General features: G+C 41.1%; 1 protein-coding gene across 6 annotated transcripts in view; it reads left to right on the top strand.

Moving 5' to 3' along the window:
- The window catches only part of DENND5B (DENN domain containing 5B), a 157,214-nt gene that overhangs the window by 102,165 nt on the left and 37,302 nt on the right, over nucleotides 1-17,747 (top strand). For 4 of the 6 annotated variants that reach the window (XM_074357616.1, XM_074357617.1, XM_074357621.1 and 1 more), the window contains 5 exons: nucleotides 8,209-8,302; nucleotides 9,110-9,220; nucleotides 12,674-12,805; nucleotides 14,033-14,185; nucleotides 15,070-15,148. In XM_074357616.1, coding sequence (XP_074213717.1) covers nucleotides 8,209-8,302; nucleotides 9,110-9,220; nucleotides 12,674-12,805; nucleotides 14,033-14,185; nucleotides 15,070-15,148 — 569 coding nt within the window. The remainder of the gene's footprint in view (nucleotides 1-8,208; nucleotides 8,303-9,109; nucleotides 9,221-12,673; nucleotides 12,806-14,032; nucleotides 14,186-15,069; nucleotides 15,149-17,747) is intronic. The other 2 variants (XM_074357618.1, XM_074357620.1) reach the window with 1 other exon arrangement.

The raw sequence follows: 17,747 nt of genomic DNA, 5'->3' as shown, positions 1-17,747 counted from the left end.
CCTCTGACTACACATGGCTACCATCCCTCTATGTCTGTGTCCACAATTCTCTCTTCTTTAAGGACACCAGTTATGTTGGATTAGGGCCCACGCCAACGACCTCATCTTAATTTGATTACATCTGCAAAGACCCTGTTTCCAAGTAAGGTCACGTTCACAGGTTAAGGCTTCAGCATATCTTTTAGGGACTTGCAGTTCAGCCCATGGCACCATCTTTGTACTTTTAAGTATGAAGTACAGAAATTACAAAACAACCAAAAATAAAAAGGTGTCAACCCTATCATTCTTTATGGTAGATGATTTCATTCAGAAAATATCTGAATATGTTTAAAATTGAAAACAGTTATTCGGGCCTAGGGGAATTCTTGATTTTAGGTGAATTCAGGTGTTTTATTAACAAGTTGATAATAAAGAAGGATTTTACAAAAAAAAAAAAAAAAGAACTGTTAAGAGAGTATTAACGAATGGGGAATATGGTAAGTTGGAAAAAAGGCTTTAGACTAGAAATTGGCGGTTGGGGAATTTCGTTCATTCCTGACCACTGACCAGCTTGGGATCTTTGGACAAGTCGGAATCACTTGCCTCTTTCCTCATCTGAAAACACTCTTAACATTTTACAGCATCTGTGATCTTACTAAAGAGGCTCAGAGAAGGAAAAAAGGGAAAAGCCAGTCAGTGGCGAAGAAGTGGAATAGAAAACCCATTAGAGACTGGGCGCACGACGTGGAAGTGGCGTTCAGCCACCAGAACTGTCAGAAGGCAAGCAGAGACGCAGCAAGGGGAACAGGGCAGTTGGGCTTGTGCCTTTTAACCTAAGTGGCCGAAGCTGAAGTATAATCTGCAGGTTCTTGAAAGGTCGCTTAAAAATATGTTTTTGTTCTGATGATCTGCTGAGCTGTATGTTGCAAAATTTTTGGTCCTTCTTTACTTCCCAAGACACATCATGATTTTATTGGTCAGGAAAAAAGAAAGCATAGTAAATTATCATATAGGATGGTAACACTTGGTGTAATTTAATAAGCACTGTACTAAGCTAAATATTTGCTATTTGTAGTTTCTTGGGGTGCATATATATATATGATAATATTTGTATATCCTTGTGTTTGCACTATTAATGTCCTGTTTTTAATAATCTGAAAGGAATGAAACCTTTACCGTTTTCCCAGCTGAAGGTGTTTCTTTAAATATGTTTCTGAAATGTGCCAGAATTATTGATTCATTTAGGCTCTCCATGTGAGAAAACTACGTGATAGCAAACACAGCAAAGGAAAACAAACGGTGGGTGTGAATTAAGGAAAGCAGTTATAGTGCTATGTATGCAGTAATATATTCCATGGCTGTTTCTTTTCCTCTGGAGCCTTGGACAGGCGTACCTTGGAGATACTGGGGGTTTGGTTCCAGACTACCACAGTAAAGCGAATATCACAACAAAGCAAGAATGTTTTGGTTTCCTAGGGCATGTATAAGTTATATTTACACTATGCTATTGTGTGTTCAGTGTGCAGTAGCATTATGTCTGAAAAAAACACAAATATATGTATCTTAATTAAAAATACTTCATTGCTAAAAAAATGCTAGCCATCATCTGACCACACGGGGTTGCCACAGACTTTGAAACTGTAAAAAATACAGTATTTTCAAAGTCCAGTAAAACAAGTTATGGTTGTATTTATCATTATAAACATCCACCCCCCTTTCAGATCTCAGTCAAAAAATTTGGAAGCCTTCATCACTACTTTATTTATAGTAATTATTATCCACCTTTGTAGATGTGGAGGTCGCACTGCTCATGTTACTAAGCTGGTCTGCACTGGCTTCTGTGTCGACTGCCTTCAATCCATCAGTCACTGGTCCTTATTACAAGCACATCCCTATATATCAAACATGTATTGTTTTACCCATTTTATGAATGAGGCTCAGAGACAGTCAGCAACGTGTTTCAGGGTCACGTAGTAGAAGTGGTCAAACCTAGGTATGCTGGTCCGGGGGCCCAGGCGCTTAACCATTATCCTCGTATACTGCGTGGCTCTGTCACTGTAATACAGAGGTGACTCGTGTCTTTGTTACTTTTGGAGTTGGATGTTTTGCTTTGGTAGCCCCCAAGAAATTTTGAATAACCTAAAATATTGAGCATAAGGGAGTTTAGCAACAGCTTGTCTTACTGATCTAATGAGGTGTTTCAGAATGAAAAGAGCCCTCAGGTGCCTCCCTTTGGGCTCACACTGGGCTGTTAAGAAGGGTGGACCCAAAAGGAGATAGACTAATAGTACTCTGAGAAGCAAGATACATTCCCAGGCACTATATTCCCTCTTGAAGAGCCACATGAAGCAAGGATTGGGATCCAACAGCCTAACCTGAAGTGATGCCCTTGTCATATGTTGGTAGGAGTCTGAGCTTGGGTTCGTGGCAGAGTTAGGATGAGAACCCAGGTGTCTTACTCCTGGAAGCATGTTCATTCATAAAGACTGGGGGGCTCTGGAATATCTTCAGTGCCAGCATCCTTTTACGTATTTGGAAAGGGAGCACTGTGCAGTAAAGTAAATGAGTTGTGGATTTGTTAAAAAAAAAAAAAAAAACTTTATTTGATTGAACTCTTTTATTTAAATAGGTTGTTTCAACTTTAACGAAGACAGCGAAGGAGGAGGATTCACTAGAAAGGTGGAAAAGTTATGTGTTCAGAATGAAATCTTGCCCTCCTGTAGATGGTGCAGCCGTTTATACTAAACTCTTAGGGAGGAAGGTCGTAGGGAGATTTTAATATGCTGCTTACGAGGACAGAAGTGAATAGCTAATGGCCGAAAATTTTACCTTACTTACTTTAACTTGCAGGGTTTCACCCTCTGTTGAAGAGCTATCCTTGCTTTTATAAACACTGAACTCAAAATGTGCTAAGAAATATTGACCAGTATGGGGATTCAGACTTTCCAGAAGACTGTCCTAGATACAGTGTTCTGTTTTTGAGAAGTGGATGAGAGTTTTTCACCAGAATAGACTAGTCATCAGTTTATTCATTTTTTCTTATGTTTGTAAAATATCCTGATTTTTCACCTCACTTGGATATGAGTAGACTATTCATTTAAATAGTTTTTATTTCCTTTTGGTAGCATTAGAATGCTCATTCATTCATTTGGCAAATATTTACGGAAGCCCTACCATACGTGAGGCACTGTCTTGTTCATTGGGAGTTGATGAATGAAATAACAAAAATCCCTTTTTTTGGTTTAATTTGAAACAAACAAAAACTTAATGTGTAAAGTAAGTAATCTGTCAGAAAGTGGTAAGGTTTGTGAGGAAAAATAAAGCAGGGAAAGAAAGTCAGGAGTGCTTAGGAGGGAAGATTTTAATTTTAAAATCTTACTGCCATATTTTATTGCTTTTAATCATACATATAATCTCAAGTTTTCCCATTTCCACACAGAACCCCAAGCATTATATTTTCAGATAGGTTGTAGTCTGAAAGAGAAAAGATCTCAGAACTAATTTCAGGGTAAAGGGATTTATGATCCTGCCTGTGCACATGGTTGATCAGCTGTTAGAATTTCATATGCTGCTTACAAAGCAAAAGCAAAGAAGCAATCTTTAGTATTTCAACAATTGTGATCACCTTTGGTAAAATCATGCTTAGTGAAGAAGTTTAATGGTGCAAAGGATAAATTATTTATTTAACATAGACCAGGAATGTGTGGACTTGATAGTAATTTTCTCAAGCAGATGCTCATTTCCCTGTTTTGAAAATAAAATGAAACCAGGCATTTTGTTTCACAGACTGAGTTGCTAGTTACATCATGTAAGTTAATATCTATCCTTGTCTTTTGTGCTTTCCACTTTCGCTGCCAAGAGAAAGCAGCCCTGTGTATTCATCCTATTTCTTTCCTTTATTCCTTATATAAGTTTGTTAGCTGGTGTTTATAATCACCATATTCACATTTTTACTGCTTATTTGAATCTCTCTGCCCAGTAAGCCTGATTTTTTAAATCCCTGAACAAATTTCACTATCTTACACCGACAGTTTTTTGCAGGGCTGTTTCCAAGGCCTCCGGGTCTTTGTACGTTGTGTCATTTATATTTGACTCTTCCTCTTTACTGATTATGTAAGTTCATCAACTGGTGTTTGTATTTTGCTTCAGAATTGTTAAAGAAAAGAAACATTCATGACACTTGTTGAAGATGGTAAGACAGAATTTATTCAAGGAAGCGGGGGCAGGGGGCGCCTTTATTCAAGGTGTAGGGACCATTGCAGTGGGGTCTTGCAGAAGAGGGAGAGATTGGAGTCCAGTCTGAGTACTGCACGGGCAAGTGGGAATTTATCACCAAGGAGCAGAGTGGAGTCAGTGGATAGAAATCACTAAGAGGAAGCATCATGGGTAAGAGGAGAATCTGACCAAACTGACTAACAGGATTCTTGCCAAAGGCAGGCCTGGGTGATCAGACATCCCCTGGGGGATGGTGGCGAGTCTAAAACCTTATCAGATACCCAGAATGATCATATAACAAGAGGGAAGATGGTTTCTGCTAAAATGTCTTAGCAATGTTCTCAGTAAAGCTAGATTTTACAAAGAAATGCACAGATGAGCTTAGGAAAGGTCAGGATTCTTGACTAAAGTTTGGTCAAGCAAGGAATCTTTGTCAGTGTCTTGATATGCTTTTTTTCTGGGTCTTCCTTTTCAGGCACCTCAGCTCTCTGAATCCTTTTTACAGTCTCATACTGATCTTTTGCTATAGGGACATTTCCAGGGGTGCTACCTCAAAGATCCATCACTAGATCTTTACACACTTTTTTCTCTGATACAAATGTATTCTTTTTTTTTTAAACTATTTTAAGAGGGCTACCTTCCTTTGCTACCATTTTTATCATATTCATTTAAATAGCAGACTGAAATGAGATGATTCATCAGTTTGAAACCAAAGGCATGTGTAAGTTATTTTAAAAGCAACAAAAGAAGCAGCATTCCTATTTTAGGCTTTCGTAAGTTAGATACTTCATTAATAAAAAAATTAAAAATAGCATATTGTCAGTAATGCAGTACTGACTGGCAAAAGTCTGAATTCATTTCTTAACTTGTGTATAGCTCTGTGCTGTCAAGGATATACTCCAGAGTAAATATTCCTGGAATAGTGCAATGAATTACACAGTCATAGGGATGGTAAGTCAAGACCTGAGAAATCTTTTTAAATAGTTTGATATATGAGTAAAACACAGATGGGACACTCTTTGACATAAATCATATAGTATTTTTTGGCTCTGTCTCCTAAAACAAAGGAAATAAAAGCAAAAATAAACAAACGGGACCTAATTAAACAAAATAGCTTTTGCATAGCAAAAGAAGCCATCAACAAAACAAAAAGATAACTTACTGAATGGGAAAAAATATTTGCAAATGATACGACCAATAAGGAGTTTAATAGCCAAAATATATAAACAGCTCATACAACTCAACGTCAGAAAAATAAACAACCTACTTAAAAAATGGGCAGAAGACCGGAATAGACATTTTTCCAAAGAAGACATACAGATTGCCAACAGGCACATGAAAAGACGCTCAACATCGTTAATCATCAGACAAATGCAAATTAAAACCACAGTGAAGTACCACCTTACACTTGTCGAAATGGCCTCCATCAAAAAGACTGAATAAATGTTGGTGAGGGAGTGGAGAAAGGGGATCCCTCATACACTATTGGTGGGAATGTAAATCAGGGCGGTCATTATGGAAGACAGTATGAAGTTCCTCAAAAAACTAAAAATAGAACTGTCATATGACCCAGCAGTTCCACTTCTGGGTATTTAGCTGAAAAAAAAAAACCCCACTAATTTGAAAAGATATATGCACCCCAGTGTTCATAGCAGCATTATTTACAATTGCCAAGATACAGAAATAGGAAGCAACCTAAGTGTCCATCAGAAGACGAATGGATAAAGAAGATATGAGATATATATAAGTACACATATAAAAATATATTTATGTACATACATACATACACACAATGGAATATTACTCAGCCATAAAAAAGAGTGAAATCTTGCCATTTGCAACAACATGAATGTACTTGGAGTGTATCATGTTAAGTGAAATAAGTCAGAGAAAGACAAAAACCATATGATATCAGTTATACATGGATTATGAAAAAATAAAACAAATTAGTGAATGTAAAAAAACAAAAACAGACTCAAAGATATAGAGAACTAGTGGTTACCAGTGGGGATTAAGAAGTACAAACTATTATGTATAAAATAAATACATTGCAGCACAGGGAATGTAGCCAGCATTTTATAATAACTATGAATGGAATATAACCTTTCAAAATTGTGAATCTGAATCACTTTTGTTGGACACCTGAAACCTATGTAATATTGTACGTCAACTATACCTCAGTTTAAAAAAATAAAAATAAAACCACTCATAATGCCATCACCATGAGATGTTAATATTTGGTGTCATGCCCTTCTGTTGTATCATTGTGTAGATCCTGGCATGTGTTTATGTCCAGTTGTTGGTTTTTTTTTTTTTTTTACAAAATTAGGAAATTGTTTTTACAATGTTGTGTCTTGCTTTTTCATTCATTATTTTATCATGAACACACTTTCACGTTATTGATAGTCCTAGTAACTCAATTTTTTAAAATGACTATATGATCTTTCGTTGTATAGCACCCCCTACTGTTGAACATTTAGGTTGTTTTGAGCACATTTACTTGATTCTCAGTAACTGTCGGTTTTAAGATTTGCTATTCAAAAGCTTTTTGAAAAAAGTATGCATTAAACGTGTATGGCATAGAAGATTCATCCTAGTTTCAGGAGCATTTAAAAGCCAAAATGGTGAGTCTTTAGAATAAAAGAAACACAGAATTGGTTATTGCATATATGCTGTGATGAACATCTATAAACCTAAATGTTAGATTGTATCTTTGATTACATTTATTTAGGGTGTATTTATAGAGTAAGATGGCTGGCAGACATGATGCCAGCTCCTCAGGAGTTTGTGTTAGAGAGGATTGTACACAAAATAGAGATAAGTACTATAGCACACTGAGGTAGGTGCTATAATTGGAGTGTGTAAGAGGGGTAGCTAATTTAGATTTGGAGGGATCATAGGACACTGTGTGTGTGGCCTCTGAAGCTGTCTGAAAGATGAACAGAAGTGGGCGAGATCTTCATCTTCAAAGGCTCGAAAGTGAGAGAGCTTATCCCCGAACACTGAGGTTGCTGAAGGTAACGAGTTTTAAGGTAGGAAGAGTGATCAGCAGAGAGCGTAAGCTCAGAATTGAGTAATAGCCATCGGATTGGCAGTTAGGGCTCTGAATGGCTTCATTAAGAGCATTTTCAGGGAAAGAAGCTGATTTGAGATAAAGATTCAAAGATAAGTAAGTAGAAGCCTTACCCCTCAACTTTTCTTAAGAATCTTGTATGAGAAGAGTAAAGAAGCAGATTTACGTGCAGCTAGACAGGGTCAAGGGAGAGGCCAGCGTACTTGCAAGCTGAAGGGCAATACTTAGTTGAGAGGGGAATGGAGATGGGGCACAGGAAGTGACCGAGTGGAGCAGGTCAGGGACCCTGGTGGAAGAAACAGTCTTGAGTTGCGGCCAATATACTTTATACTTGAGGGTTAGAAGAAAGATGAGGGGGTCAGTGTGTGTGCATCATTTAAGTAAAGGGCAGGAAGAGGGAGGCAGGGCTGGGTCATAGTTGAGTGGAGGCACTTGAGGATCAAGTGAAAGACTTGGAATAGTCTTTGAGGGGGATTGAGGGGGTGTTGAGAAAAGGCAGGTAAAGTGATTCATGGTAGTCAGTCACGAGGGAAATCAAGAACTAATGGACGTGGATGTGAGAAAGGGAAGGGACAGGGTTCTCTCCATCCAGGGTTTGGGGCTCTGTTGGGCGGGGAAGGTGGAAAGGGGTGGGTCATTACAGAGGATACGGTGCAGTTTTTAACCTCAGTTTTAAAAGAGCATTGATTTGTGGTGATAGTTGGACATCTCTACGAATATACTAGAACCCCCTGAATTGGATGCTTTAAATGGGTGAATTTGGTATCTGAATTACGTCTCAATAAAGCTGTTACATGTATGTTTTTTAAAGAATCGATTGAAAATAAATATTGTTGGTCTTTGGGTTTGAACAGCACATTCTTTCTGTTTTGAAGGTGAGTGATGATCATACTTTTTTTCGCCGGGTGGTTTGTTTTAACCTACACCTTCTGCCTTTTCAGCCGCTGGGTAAGTCGGAGCGCCACTGCACAGCGCAGGAAGGACCGCCTTCGCCAACATTCCGAGCACGTCGGGCTGGACAACGAGCTGAGGGAGGTAAGTGGGCTGCCTCCCCTGATGCCTTCATGCGAGAGCTGTGAGCTAGGCTTCCTCAGCCCGGCAGGTGTCATTGTGTAGATTCTTTTGTGTTCTTCTAAAAATGTCGTTCAGTTATATTTTAAAATAGTAATCCTCTTGTACTGACTTACAGCTGAAAATACCCTTTCTTCCACTTTTGTAATTTTAATACATCTTAAGACTCTAAAACAAGTCTCCCTGTGTACCATGAGTAAAAACTAAGCTTAGGATAAATTTTTGGTCAGTGTTTCCTCTGGGGAAAAAAAATTTATAAGAAGCGTAGACTTTCTAAGTTTCAAGTATAATTTAAACTTTGTAAGTAAAGATGTATTTGCCTGTGCTTTGTCCTTGGCTTGCTGACACCATTTCTTAAAGTGCTTTTAAATTGTTTTAAAGTAAGATCCATGTGCTTTATTTGTACTACTTGGAAATAGTTACATATTTGAATGATGGTAAATAATTTTAAATTATTTCTTGTGATCAAAAGCAAATGCAATCAGAAGATCTGTTAACTCTTTTCTAAACTCAAATGGGTAGAAATAAAGCAGAAACATCATTCCAAATACATACTGCTTTTTGTGGATGTGTTCATACATGTATGATTTTTAAACATTTTTTGAGAGCTGAGGCATAGCCTGTCTACTGCTTTTCTTTGAGCTACTGTAATTCGTTTCTCCCTTCCCTCCTGCTGTGACTTTATCATATGCATGCCTGTTTTGCTTGTCTCTTTCTCCCCATCCTTTTCTTTTTTGCTTTTCTGTCATTGGCACCTCTCCATCCTCTTAGCCTTCCGGGGAGCTTGTGGTCTGTCAGAACTCCATGGCGTTCTGGGAGTGGGATCAGGGCCCACCTCCTCCTGCACGACTTCCTAAAAAATCCTTCTCTGAGTGCTGCCTGGTATGTTCTCTGCCTGAAGGTGCTTTGCAGATGTTCCTGAATCTTGTCTTTGGTGTTCCTTGAATTATCCACATGCGTGATACACGTAGCTCTAGAATGCCTCACATCACCTCGTGACGTGAACTCTTGGCTCTCCACTGCCTTCTGTGATTGGTACCTTCTCGTGGTGGTGTGTGCTAACAAGAGTAATTCTATCCTGTTGGCAGGTAAAACCGATCATCTGAATCCCTAATCAGTGGTATTTTGTGGGGGTGGGGGCAGTAGGGGGACTAGATTTAGCATATTGTTTTTCTTCCAGATGGGGAATATATTAAATATTCAAATTTTCTTTTATTTAAGCATTTTGCAAAAATGTAGAAGTGACTCACTTTCAAACAGCTTTCCTCTTGCTGGGTTTTATCTCCACAGTGTTTTAACTTACCCTCCCTTATCCTGGTCTGTATTGTACATGGTCAGAAAATCAAATCATCAATATAGGATTTTAATGCTAAGAGGAGCATTTGAGGTAACTGTCCAACTTGACATGATTTAACTGAAATCCAGGAGGCTTGTCCACAGGTAAATGGACACACAGAGGCAAGGCTAGGCCCACAGGCCAGGCCTCCTGCCTCCAGGCAGGAACTCTTCCCCGTAACCCTGCACACTGTCCTGCCCTGAACAGCTGCTCACCTGAGGGCCAGAGTAACAGGACTCCTGACTGTCTTTTTTCCCGTTGTGACACATTAGCCTAAACTTACTTAACTCTGCAGTGGTCTTCTCCTCACAAGCTCAGCGCCAGGTAGGGGGGTAGGGTGTTTATTAGAGAATTCACAGAAGGCCTGTACTGAGGAGCAGTTAGTTCCATGTTTATTGAATAATACAATATATCTCATACACTGTTGCTACTGGTTTGGTTTTTTTGGCTAGAAATGAAGAAGAGCATAGTGGAAATCTCAGAAGAAACCCTGGGTGACTTCCCTTTGTAGGGAAATGGACTTTATTATAAAAGCACTTCTTGTGAAAGGTTTCTCTTCTCCATTTTTCATCCTAAAATACACCTTTTCCCCCAAAGAAAATCGCATGTTTGTCATCAGCTGTTTGCTGTAAAGGCACTGCTCTGCTTCACAGTGTGCAGGGGCAGCCTCACCTCGGGCTGTGAGGAGGGGTCTCACGCCACCCCCACATCCGTTCTGTGCACGTCCGTGGACTGTGGCTCACTCTGTGGCTTCAACAGCGATGCTCAGAAGGCGACGTCACACACGGCCCTGTGGAGTTCACTGTTGGTTAATACCATGCCCGCCCCACGTGTGCTGGGTGGACGGGGGAATATGGCCACTCAGTGGACAGCCCTTTTCTCTTGCTTTCATTTATAAAAAAAGAACATAAACTTTAAACATAAAAATTTTAATGCAATTATTGGTTTTTTAAAATCTAATTATTCCGAGGGGGAGGGAATAACTCAGTGGTAGAGTGCGTGCTTAGCATGCACGAGGTCCTGGGTTCACGCCCCAGGACCTCCATTAATTAATTAATTAATTAAATCTAATTATCACCGCCCCCCCCAATTTTTTTTAAACCTACTTATTCATTTATTTCAGAGAAAGGAGAAATACTAGAGGCTTCTTCCTAGCCGCCTGCCGTCAGGTCACGTGTTCCTCACTTCTTTCTTTCTAGCCAGTGTGTTTCGTCCTAAGCCAAGTTTGATACCGATCCCTTCTTGAGAACTGAGTCTTACGGTGGTTCTCTCTGCGTTGGCACAAGTCCTAAAGCTGGAGGAATTGCGGCCAGGGGAGAAACAGAATGCTTTTAACATTTAACAGTTAACCAGCCTTTTTATCTCTGATTTGTAGTGTTCTAAATAGCCTTAGTACCAGCCTGAAAAGGTAGGAAATGCAGGTGTTAACAATCTCCCATAGGATCTCTGTCTTATGTCTTAGGTTTGGTTTTTCTGAAACTTCTCATTTCCTGCTTTTATTTATTTGAAAACCGCCCTTCAGGATGTTTCGCTAGACCTTGTCACACTTCATTTCCCCAGTGGTGATAGTGGACTCTCGTCTTCTCTCCTTTATTGACCCCCTAAAAAAAAATTTGAAGCAGAAGGAAGTATGCACAACTGTTATGGCAACTGAATGCTTGCAGAGTTCATTTAATTTTTAAATCTGTCCTTAAAATAATTGCACTGGAAAGGAGACAGATTAGTTGCTGCTGCCTTTCGTCAGGAGGGCTGGGAAGGAGAAGGTAAATGGATCGGTTGAATCCCTAATTGGCAGGGTTTTTAACAAATTGTACCAGATTTAGCAGGTTATTTTTCTTCCAAAGGGGAAATATATTAAATGTGCAAACTCCCTTTTATTTAAAGAATGCAAAGAATTTTACACATCTTTCTTTTATGACATCAAATTCTCCCCTTAGCATAGTAAAGATAGATTTTTCACATATGTGTCTGTGGGAGGACGTGCTGGCTTACAGTCTCTCTTTCTCCAACAAACTGCTGGTTTTACTATATAATTTAGAGCAATTATTCTCTAAATACGGCCCTGAGACACTTAGACCTTTCGGAGACTCTGCCCTGGGGTCCTAATGCAAACATAAGGTGTCTAGATACGCTTTTGCAGGTGCCGTAGGTAGGAGGCACAGCAGCTGTCCTGCGCTAATTACGTGTAGTCATGTTTTTCCTGGAAGTTTGCTAACCAGAGCTCAGCAGCAGTGGACTGGGTGTCTGTGGTCCTCTCTGAGCCATCAGTGTCTCCTAAAATAGTATGACATTTCCACTTTCTCTTGATTGTGGAACATGACAAGGGGGGGGGATGTAGCAAACACGTCTCGGAAACAAGCCATCTTCCTGCATTTGGAGCTCGTGGTCGTTTTCAGAGTGATCTCATAGCCTTTCTTGTGAGGTATGTGGGCACGTTTCATGCTGCTTTTATAAATAAGCAAACACGTCTGAGGTCATGAGATTAACTGCAACCGTTCTCCAGAGCTCCTGATTTTACTGTTGTGACTTGATTAGAGCAAAGGATGGGGTTGGAGAACACTGCCTACAAGGCAAGAGGCACGCTCAAGTTTCTTGGTCTGTGAGGCGATGAGTGGAGGAAACCAGTGGTCTGAGCATCACTGGGTTCCTGGAGAAGCTTGGGTTTGTTATCCAGACACCCCTGTTTTTCCATCCCAGCCGTGATCCTGACAACCACCCCCTTGAGGATCCCCAATAAAAAGACTAAACTAGATGAAACCCCATCTCATTTTGAGTGAGTTTTGACTTGGCGTGGTTTCCGTCCCCCTCGGTGTCACAGGGCTGACAGCAGAGGGGGTGCGAGTGCCCTCTGCCTTCCCGTGCGCTAAACCTGGAACTGCTGTTGCACAGATACACTCACGGCCTTTTTTGCATCTTGTTCCTGCACTTGTTTGTAAGGGTTAAGTAGGTCAGAAGAATGCTTGATGTTTATGCATTAAAAATACTCTCTTAATTTTTAGAAATACATGCAAGAGGCACGAAGTTTAGGAAAAAGCCTAAGACAACCCAAACTGTCAGACCTCTCTCCTGCAGTGATTGCACAGACCAACTGGAAATTTGTAGAAGGCTTATTAAAAGAATGTAGAATGAAGGTACGTATTGCTCACCGATGCAGGACCGCGTCCTTTCACAGTCCCTCCGTGTGTGAAGCTGAGATGAGCTGAGCCAGCCCTGACTTGAGCCTGTAGCTTGCCTCGAAGTACGCTCTTCCTGGAGCGTGGCCCTCCGTGGCTGCACCATTGCCCCCGCAGTCGGTGACGCGGGAGCCCGCCACAGGTTTCCTCACCTTTCAGCCGTCGCTGTCTGCCTCTCCAGCATAAACAAATGCTAAGCCAGTCAGAAGTGTCAGGGACATTGTCACCTTATGTGAAAGACAACACATTTTTTGTTTGTGTCTCTTTGTGCACACGTGTAGACCCTTACCTGTGCACATACGCGTGTGTGTGTACCCAGAAGGAAGGCCTCTTAGCTGTGTTACAGGTTTGTCTGGATTACACACGAGTCTGCTCTTAGACATCTTTGTTTATCAGAGGTAACAGGACATACTGACAAAACTCAGAGCATCATTTTAGCCAATAGTTTCATTCATTTGACAGTGGTTTCTTGAGTACCTTCTCTGTGTGTTCAGTAAATGCGCTGTTTGAGCATCAGCATGCAGCGCTGAACCAGGCAGAGAGGCCCTTGCGTTGCCTAAAGGAACTAGGTTCTCTCTCTCTTTACATTTTGTAAGGGCAGCTAAGTCCGTTGTACCTTAACTTACTTGAAACTGATTTCCATTTCCTTTGCACGTTCGGTGCATACTCGTAGCAGAGAAGAGATAAAAGAGAAAAAGAGGAAGGAAAGAAAGAGGTCTGCTTCCCTCACAAGTGGGAGAATGCTGAAACAATTCAGAGCTGCCCCCTTGTATTGTGATTTTTGCCTAAGCGTGAATATCTTTAATTTGCTGAGATGAAGGGCGAGTGGTTGTGGCAGGATGGGGTTTCAGGTTCTTACGGTACATTTTCTGCATCTGGTGTAATTCCCCTGTATCTCTCACATTAGTAATCTGAAAATTGATGTACGTAAGCATGTACATGGGGATATTTTAAAACCGCATCAGAGTCTCTCTAGTGAGCCTCTATTTCTGTGACAAAATAGTAGAAGTATACAATGATATTCCAGTTAGTCGACCACAGAGTTAAGACCTTTTCCCTGGGTGATTCAGCCTCTGCAGTTGGAAGTATAATGAAGGGAACCCAGGCCTCCTGGTCCAGGAGTTGACTTGGCTTTGGCCTCACTGCTGGGCGGGTAGCACTTATGACCACACGTGATGTTTTCAGACAAAACGCATGTTGGTGGAGAAGATGGGACACGAAGCAGTGGAGCTGGGCCATGGAGAAGCGAACATAACCGGCCTGGAGGAGAACACCCTGATCGCCAGCCTCTGTGACCTCCTGGAAAGGATATGGAGCCACGGTTTGCAGGTCAAGCAGGTAACAGCCTCAAGGGGCCCTTGGGAGCCCAGTTAAGGAAAGTAACAAAGAGAAAAAGACACCATCCAAATTAAAGGCTACACTCCTTTGTCGCAGGATGACTGGAAATACGCCACAGGTATTTTCATTCCAGAAAAAGAAAGCAGAACCCATGATTAGCAGGCAGTTCGGGGCTCTTACCTGGTAAACAGGAAAGGATAAAACAGCACCCTCCCTGCAGAGGCTGTCCCCTGTCGATTCCATTAAGCGTCTGCTTTCGTCACCGTTTGGGGAAGAAACCCATTAGCGGGAATTAACAGTTCTTTGCCGTTTGAAGTTACCTGGTTATTCACAGTGGAAAAATCAGGCGATTTCTTCGCTTTTGTGCTTCTAGTCTCTCTTTCCGTTCTTTTTTTTTTTTTTTTTTTTTTTTTTATCCTATTGTGTGCATGTGACTTTCTTCCTGCCCTTTTCTCTTTCTCCTCTTGCCCCAGTGTTCTCCCCTCGTGGCTACTGCATATATCCAGGCATATTTGCGGACCCGAATATGTCCTGTGCTGCTAGACCCTTTAACTCCACGGTTACTAGCGTGGCCAGCGTAGACAGCCCGGGTTACATACCGCTAAGTGATGGCTGAGCTGAGGTCGGGCGTCTCCGTGCCGGCGCTTCTGGCTTTAGCTTAGCTGCCCTTCTCAGGCTGTTGCCAGTCTTCTCAGGGAGGCAGAGGGTGACCCTCACTACACATGGCCTGAGATGCTCAGAATGCCACACAGCTCGGAATGGGTGAACTTGGGTCCCCCAACTTCAAAATAGCCATTTCAGTTGTGAACAGTTTTGGTGAGAAGTTATTTTCTGATGAATTATTTCTTATAAAATGAAAAAATGTGCATACCTTGTACTTTCAGGGGAAGTCGGCTTTGTGGTCACATTTAATTCAGTTTCAGGACAGAGAAGAGAAACAGGAGCACCTTGCAGAATCGCCAGGTGAGAATTCATGGGCTTGATTGTTTCCACATCTCTGGCAGCAATGGACCACGTGAAGAATCAGTACCTCCTGGCTTTGCCTCCACCTCGTCTCTCACGTTGAAAGTCGCCCCGTCTTGCCAGTAGTGGGGTAAAGCAGAAGGAGCAATATTATTCCCTAGCTTTGAGACCTGGGGAAAGTTCCTTGATCTCTCTGACCTACAGCTTCCTCTTCCCCAAGATAGGGAAGCCAATATTAGCCATGCCGAGGCTGTGAAGTTGATCGAGTCAGAAAACATTCGAAAACCCCAGTGAAGTGTAAAGAATCCTACAAGTGGTGTTCCTTACTCTCATCAGTACAAGGCTGTGCTGTACACTGATTTTTTTTTTCTTAAATAAAAGTTTATCACACCATTAATAATCTTTCAGGGGAGAAAACATACACGTGTGTCTCCAAAATCTTCAGAAATCAGGTTTTTTTTTCCTTCAGTTTATAACAAGACATCATGCTAGTGTGGCATGATTCTTTAGCCAGTTAGAGTTTTATAGGTTTCCTAGATGGTCTGCCTGTTGTATATTTTTCATAACAAGGAGCTTGTTTTTCTTTATGCAAAATAATCATCTATTTCACAGAAAGTAGAAGTAACAGTGGAAAGCTAGTAGAGAGAAATGTTTTATACTGAATCAGTTATTTGGGAACAGTTTCTAAAATTATGGATGACTTTAAACATTGAAAAATATTTTTTAAAAATTAAGTTAAAAAAAACCCTCACAAGCCGACTGCCTTCTAAAGAAATAAAGCATTAAGTGTAATTGAAGCACCCTATTTCTATTCCCCTCACTGCCCCTAGAGGGCAGCACTACCCTAAGTGTGGTGTTTATGGTTGGAAACCTAGTTTTTCAATGTATCCACTGAGACAGCTAAGAATACGAATTTGATGCTAGATTACCCAGGAGCCCCTCTAAATAGAATGTCAAGGTTCTTATGTCCCAGGATGTAACTGTACTTATGAAGATTGAGATCAAGTTTAAAAGCATCCTCTAGTGTCCACCTCCTTTCTCTCTTTTTCTATTGAAAAACTAACAATGCATTGGTGTATCTCCTGAAACTTACCACTGTCATTTACTTGTGTTTGTTGAGAATTTAGCTGTTTAAATCTTAAGACCATAACTAAAGTAGCCCGCCCTAATTAGAACAAATAAATTCCTAGGAAGAAATAACAGTTTGTAGGATGAAATGTTGGAAAGCCAGGCTCAGTTAAGCAGGGAGGTGGAAGCATTTGACTCTGTGCCAGATTGGCACGTGAGAATGTCCAGCTGTTAGAGTAGCTACCAGGCAGCACCAGCAAGTCCATGGCTTTGAATGGTCAAATGTTGGGCGGTGAAGCTAGAGACCAGAGACCCAGCCATTTGCAGGGCCCTTCGATCAGTCAGTAGTGGCACCAGTGAAACTCGAAGTCAAGGCTCAGAAGTATGGAACGTGTCAAAGCCTCATGCAGTCACTGTGCTGCACTGGCAAATAACGAAGGGCCAGAGATCTAAGAACAAACACGAGCTAAACAGTTGTAGATCCTGAGGAGGATTAACGTAAGCTGTGTAGCTTTTGAAATCAAATGTATTGTCTGTTTGGAGGGGTGGATTTGATAAATATTGCTCTAACACTTCTGATGATTCAGCCCATGGAGCTAGGACTTAAAAATATGACAGTGTGAAATGTATATGAAAACATCAGTTTAAAAATAAAGTAGTTCATTATTGAGAAACAATGTGTTCTAATTACACGGAAATTAGCAGTTCATTGGCTTTCGTGATTTTAAATCTGGGTGTTTGGTTTCTTCCCCAAAAAATGCTTTTTGTTTGCCAAAGCTTCTCAGCCTCCTAATTACCAGCAGTAAACAGTCTGCATCTTCATACTAAGGAAAGTGCCTCCGTCCTTAGAGATTCACGGAGGGTTTGAACGCAGCTCTTATTAGCATTGAACCAGGATGAGATTAGATGATAGATTGTTGTTTCAGAAGCGGCACTAAACAGGAATCAGACATTTTAAAGGTTGCAGAGGAAGCGAAAAGGTCTATCTTAGCAAGAGGACCATAGCAGGGTAGACTGTCTTTAATTGTTTTAATAGATTTTATTTTTAGAGCAGTTTTAGGTTCATAGCAATATTGAGCAGACGGTACAGACATTTCCCCTATACCCTCTGCCCCCACACGTGCGTAGCCTCCCTCGTTATCCTCTTCCTCCACCAGAGCAGTCCATTCAGTGGATGAACCGCACGGACAGATACCACCCTAAGCCCATAGTTTACATGAGGGTCCACTGTTGGTGTGTTGTGCGTACTGTGGGTTTAGACAAATGTATGTTACTGACATGGAGCCACCATTACAGGATCACACAGAACCGCTTCACTGCCCTAATAATCATGTGTTCCACCTGTTCGTCCCTCCCTCTCCCCTCCCCTGGGGCAACCACTGATCTGCTTACTGTCTCCATAGTTTTGCCTTATCCGGAATCTCATACAGTTCAAGTCCTACAGTATGTGGCCTTTTCAGGTTGGCTTCTTTCACTTGCTGATACGCACTGAAGTTTCCCGTATGTCTTTTAAAACTGTCTTGATTTTGAT

The sequence above is a fragment of the Camelus bactrianus genome, chromosome 34 (genome assembly GCF_048773025.1).
Source record: "Camelus bactrianus isolate YW-2024 breed Bactrian camel chromosome 34, ASM4877302v1, whole genome shotgun sequence".
In the NCBI taxonomy this organism is placed as follows: Eukaryota; Metazoa; Chordata; class Mammalia; order Artiodactyla; family Camelidae; genus Camelus; species Camelus bactrianus.
The sequence above is the reverse complement of the archived record's forward strand: the minus strand, read 5'-3'. Positions and strand labels throughout refer to the sequence as shown.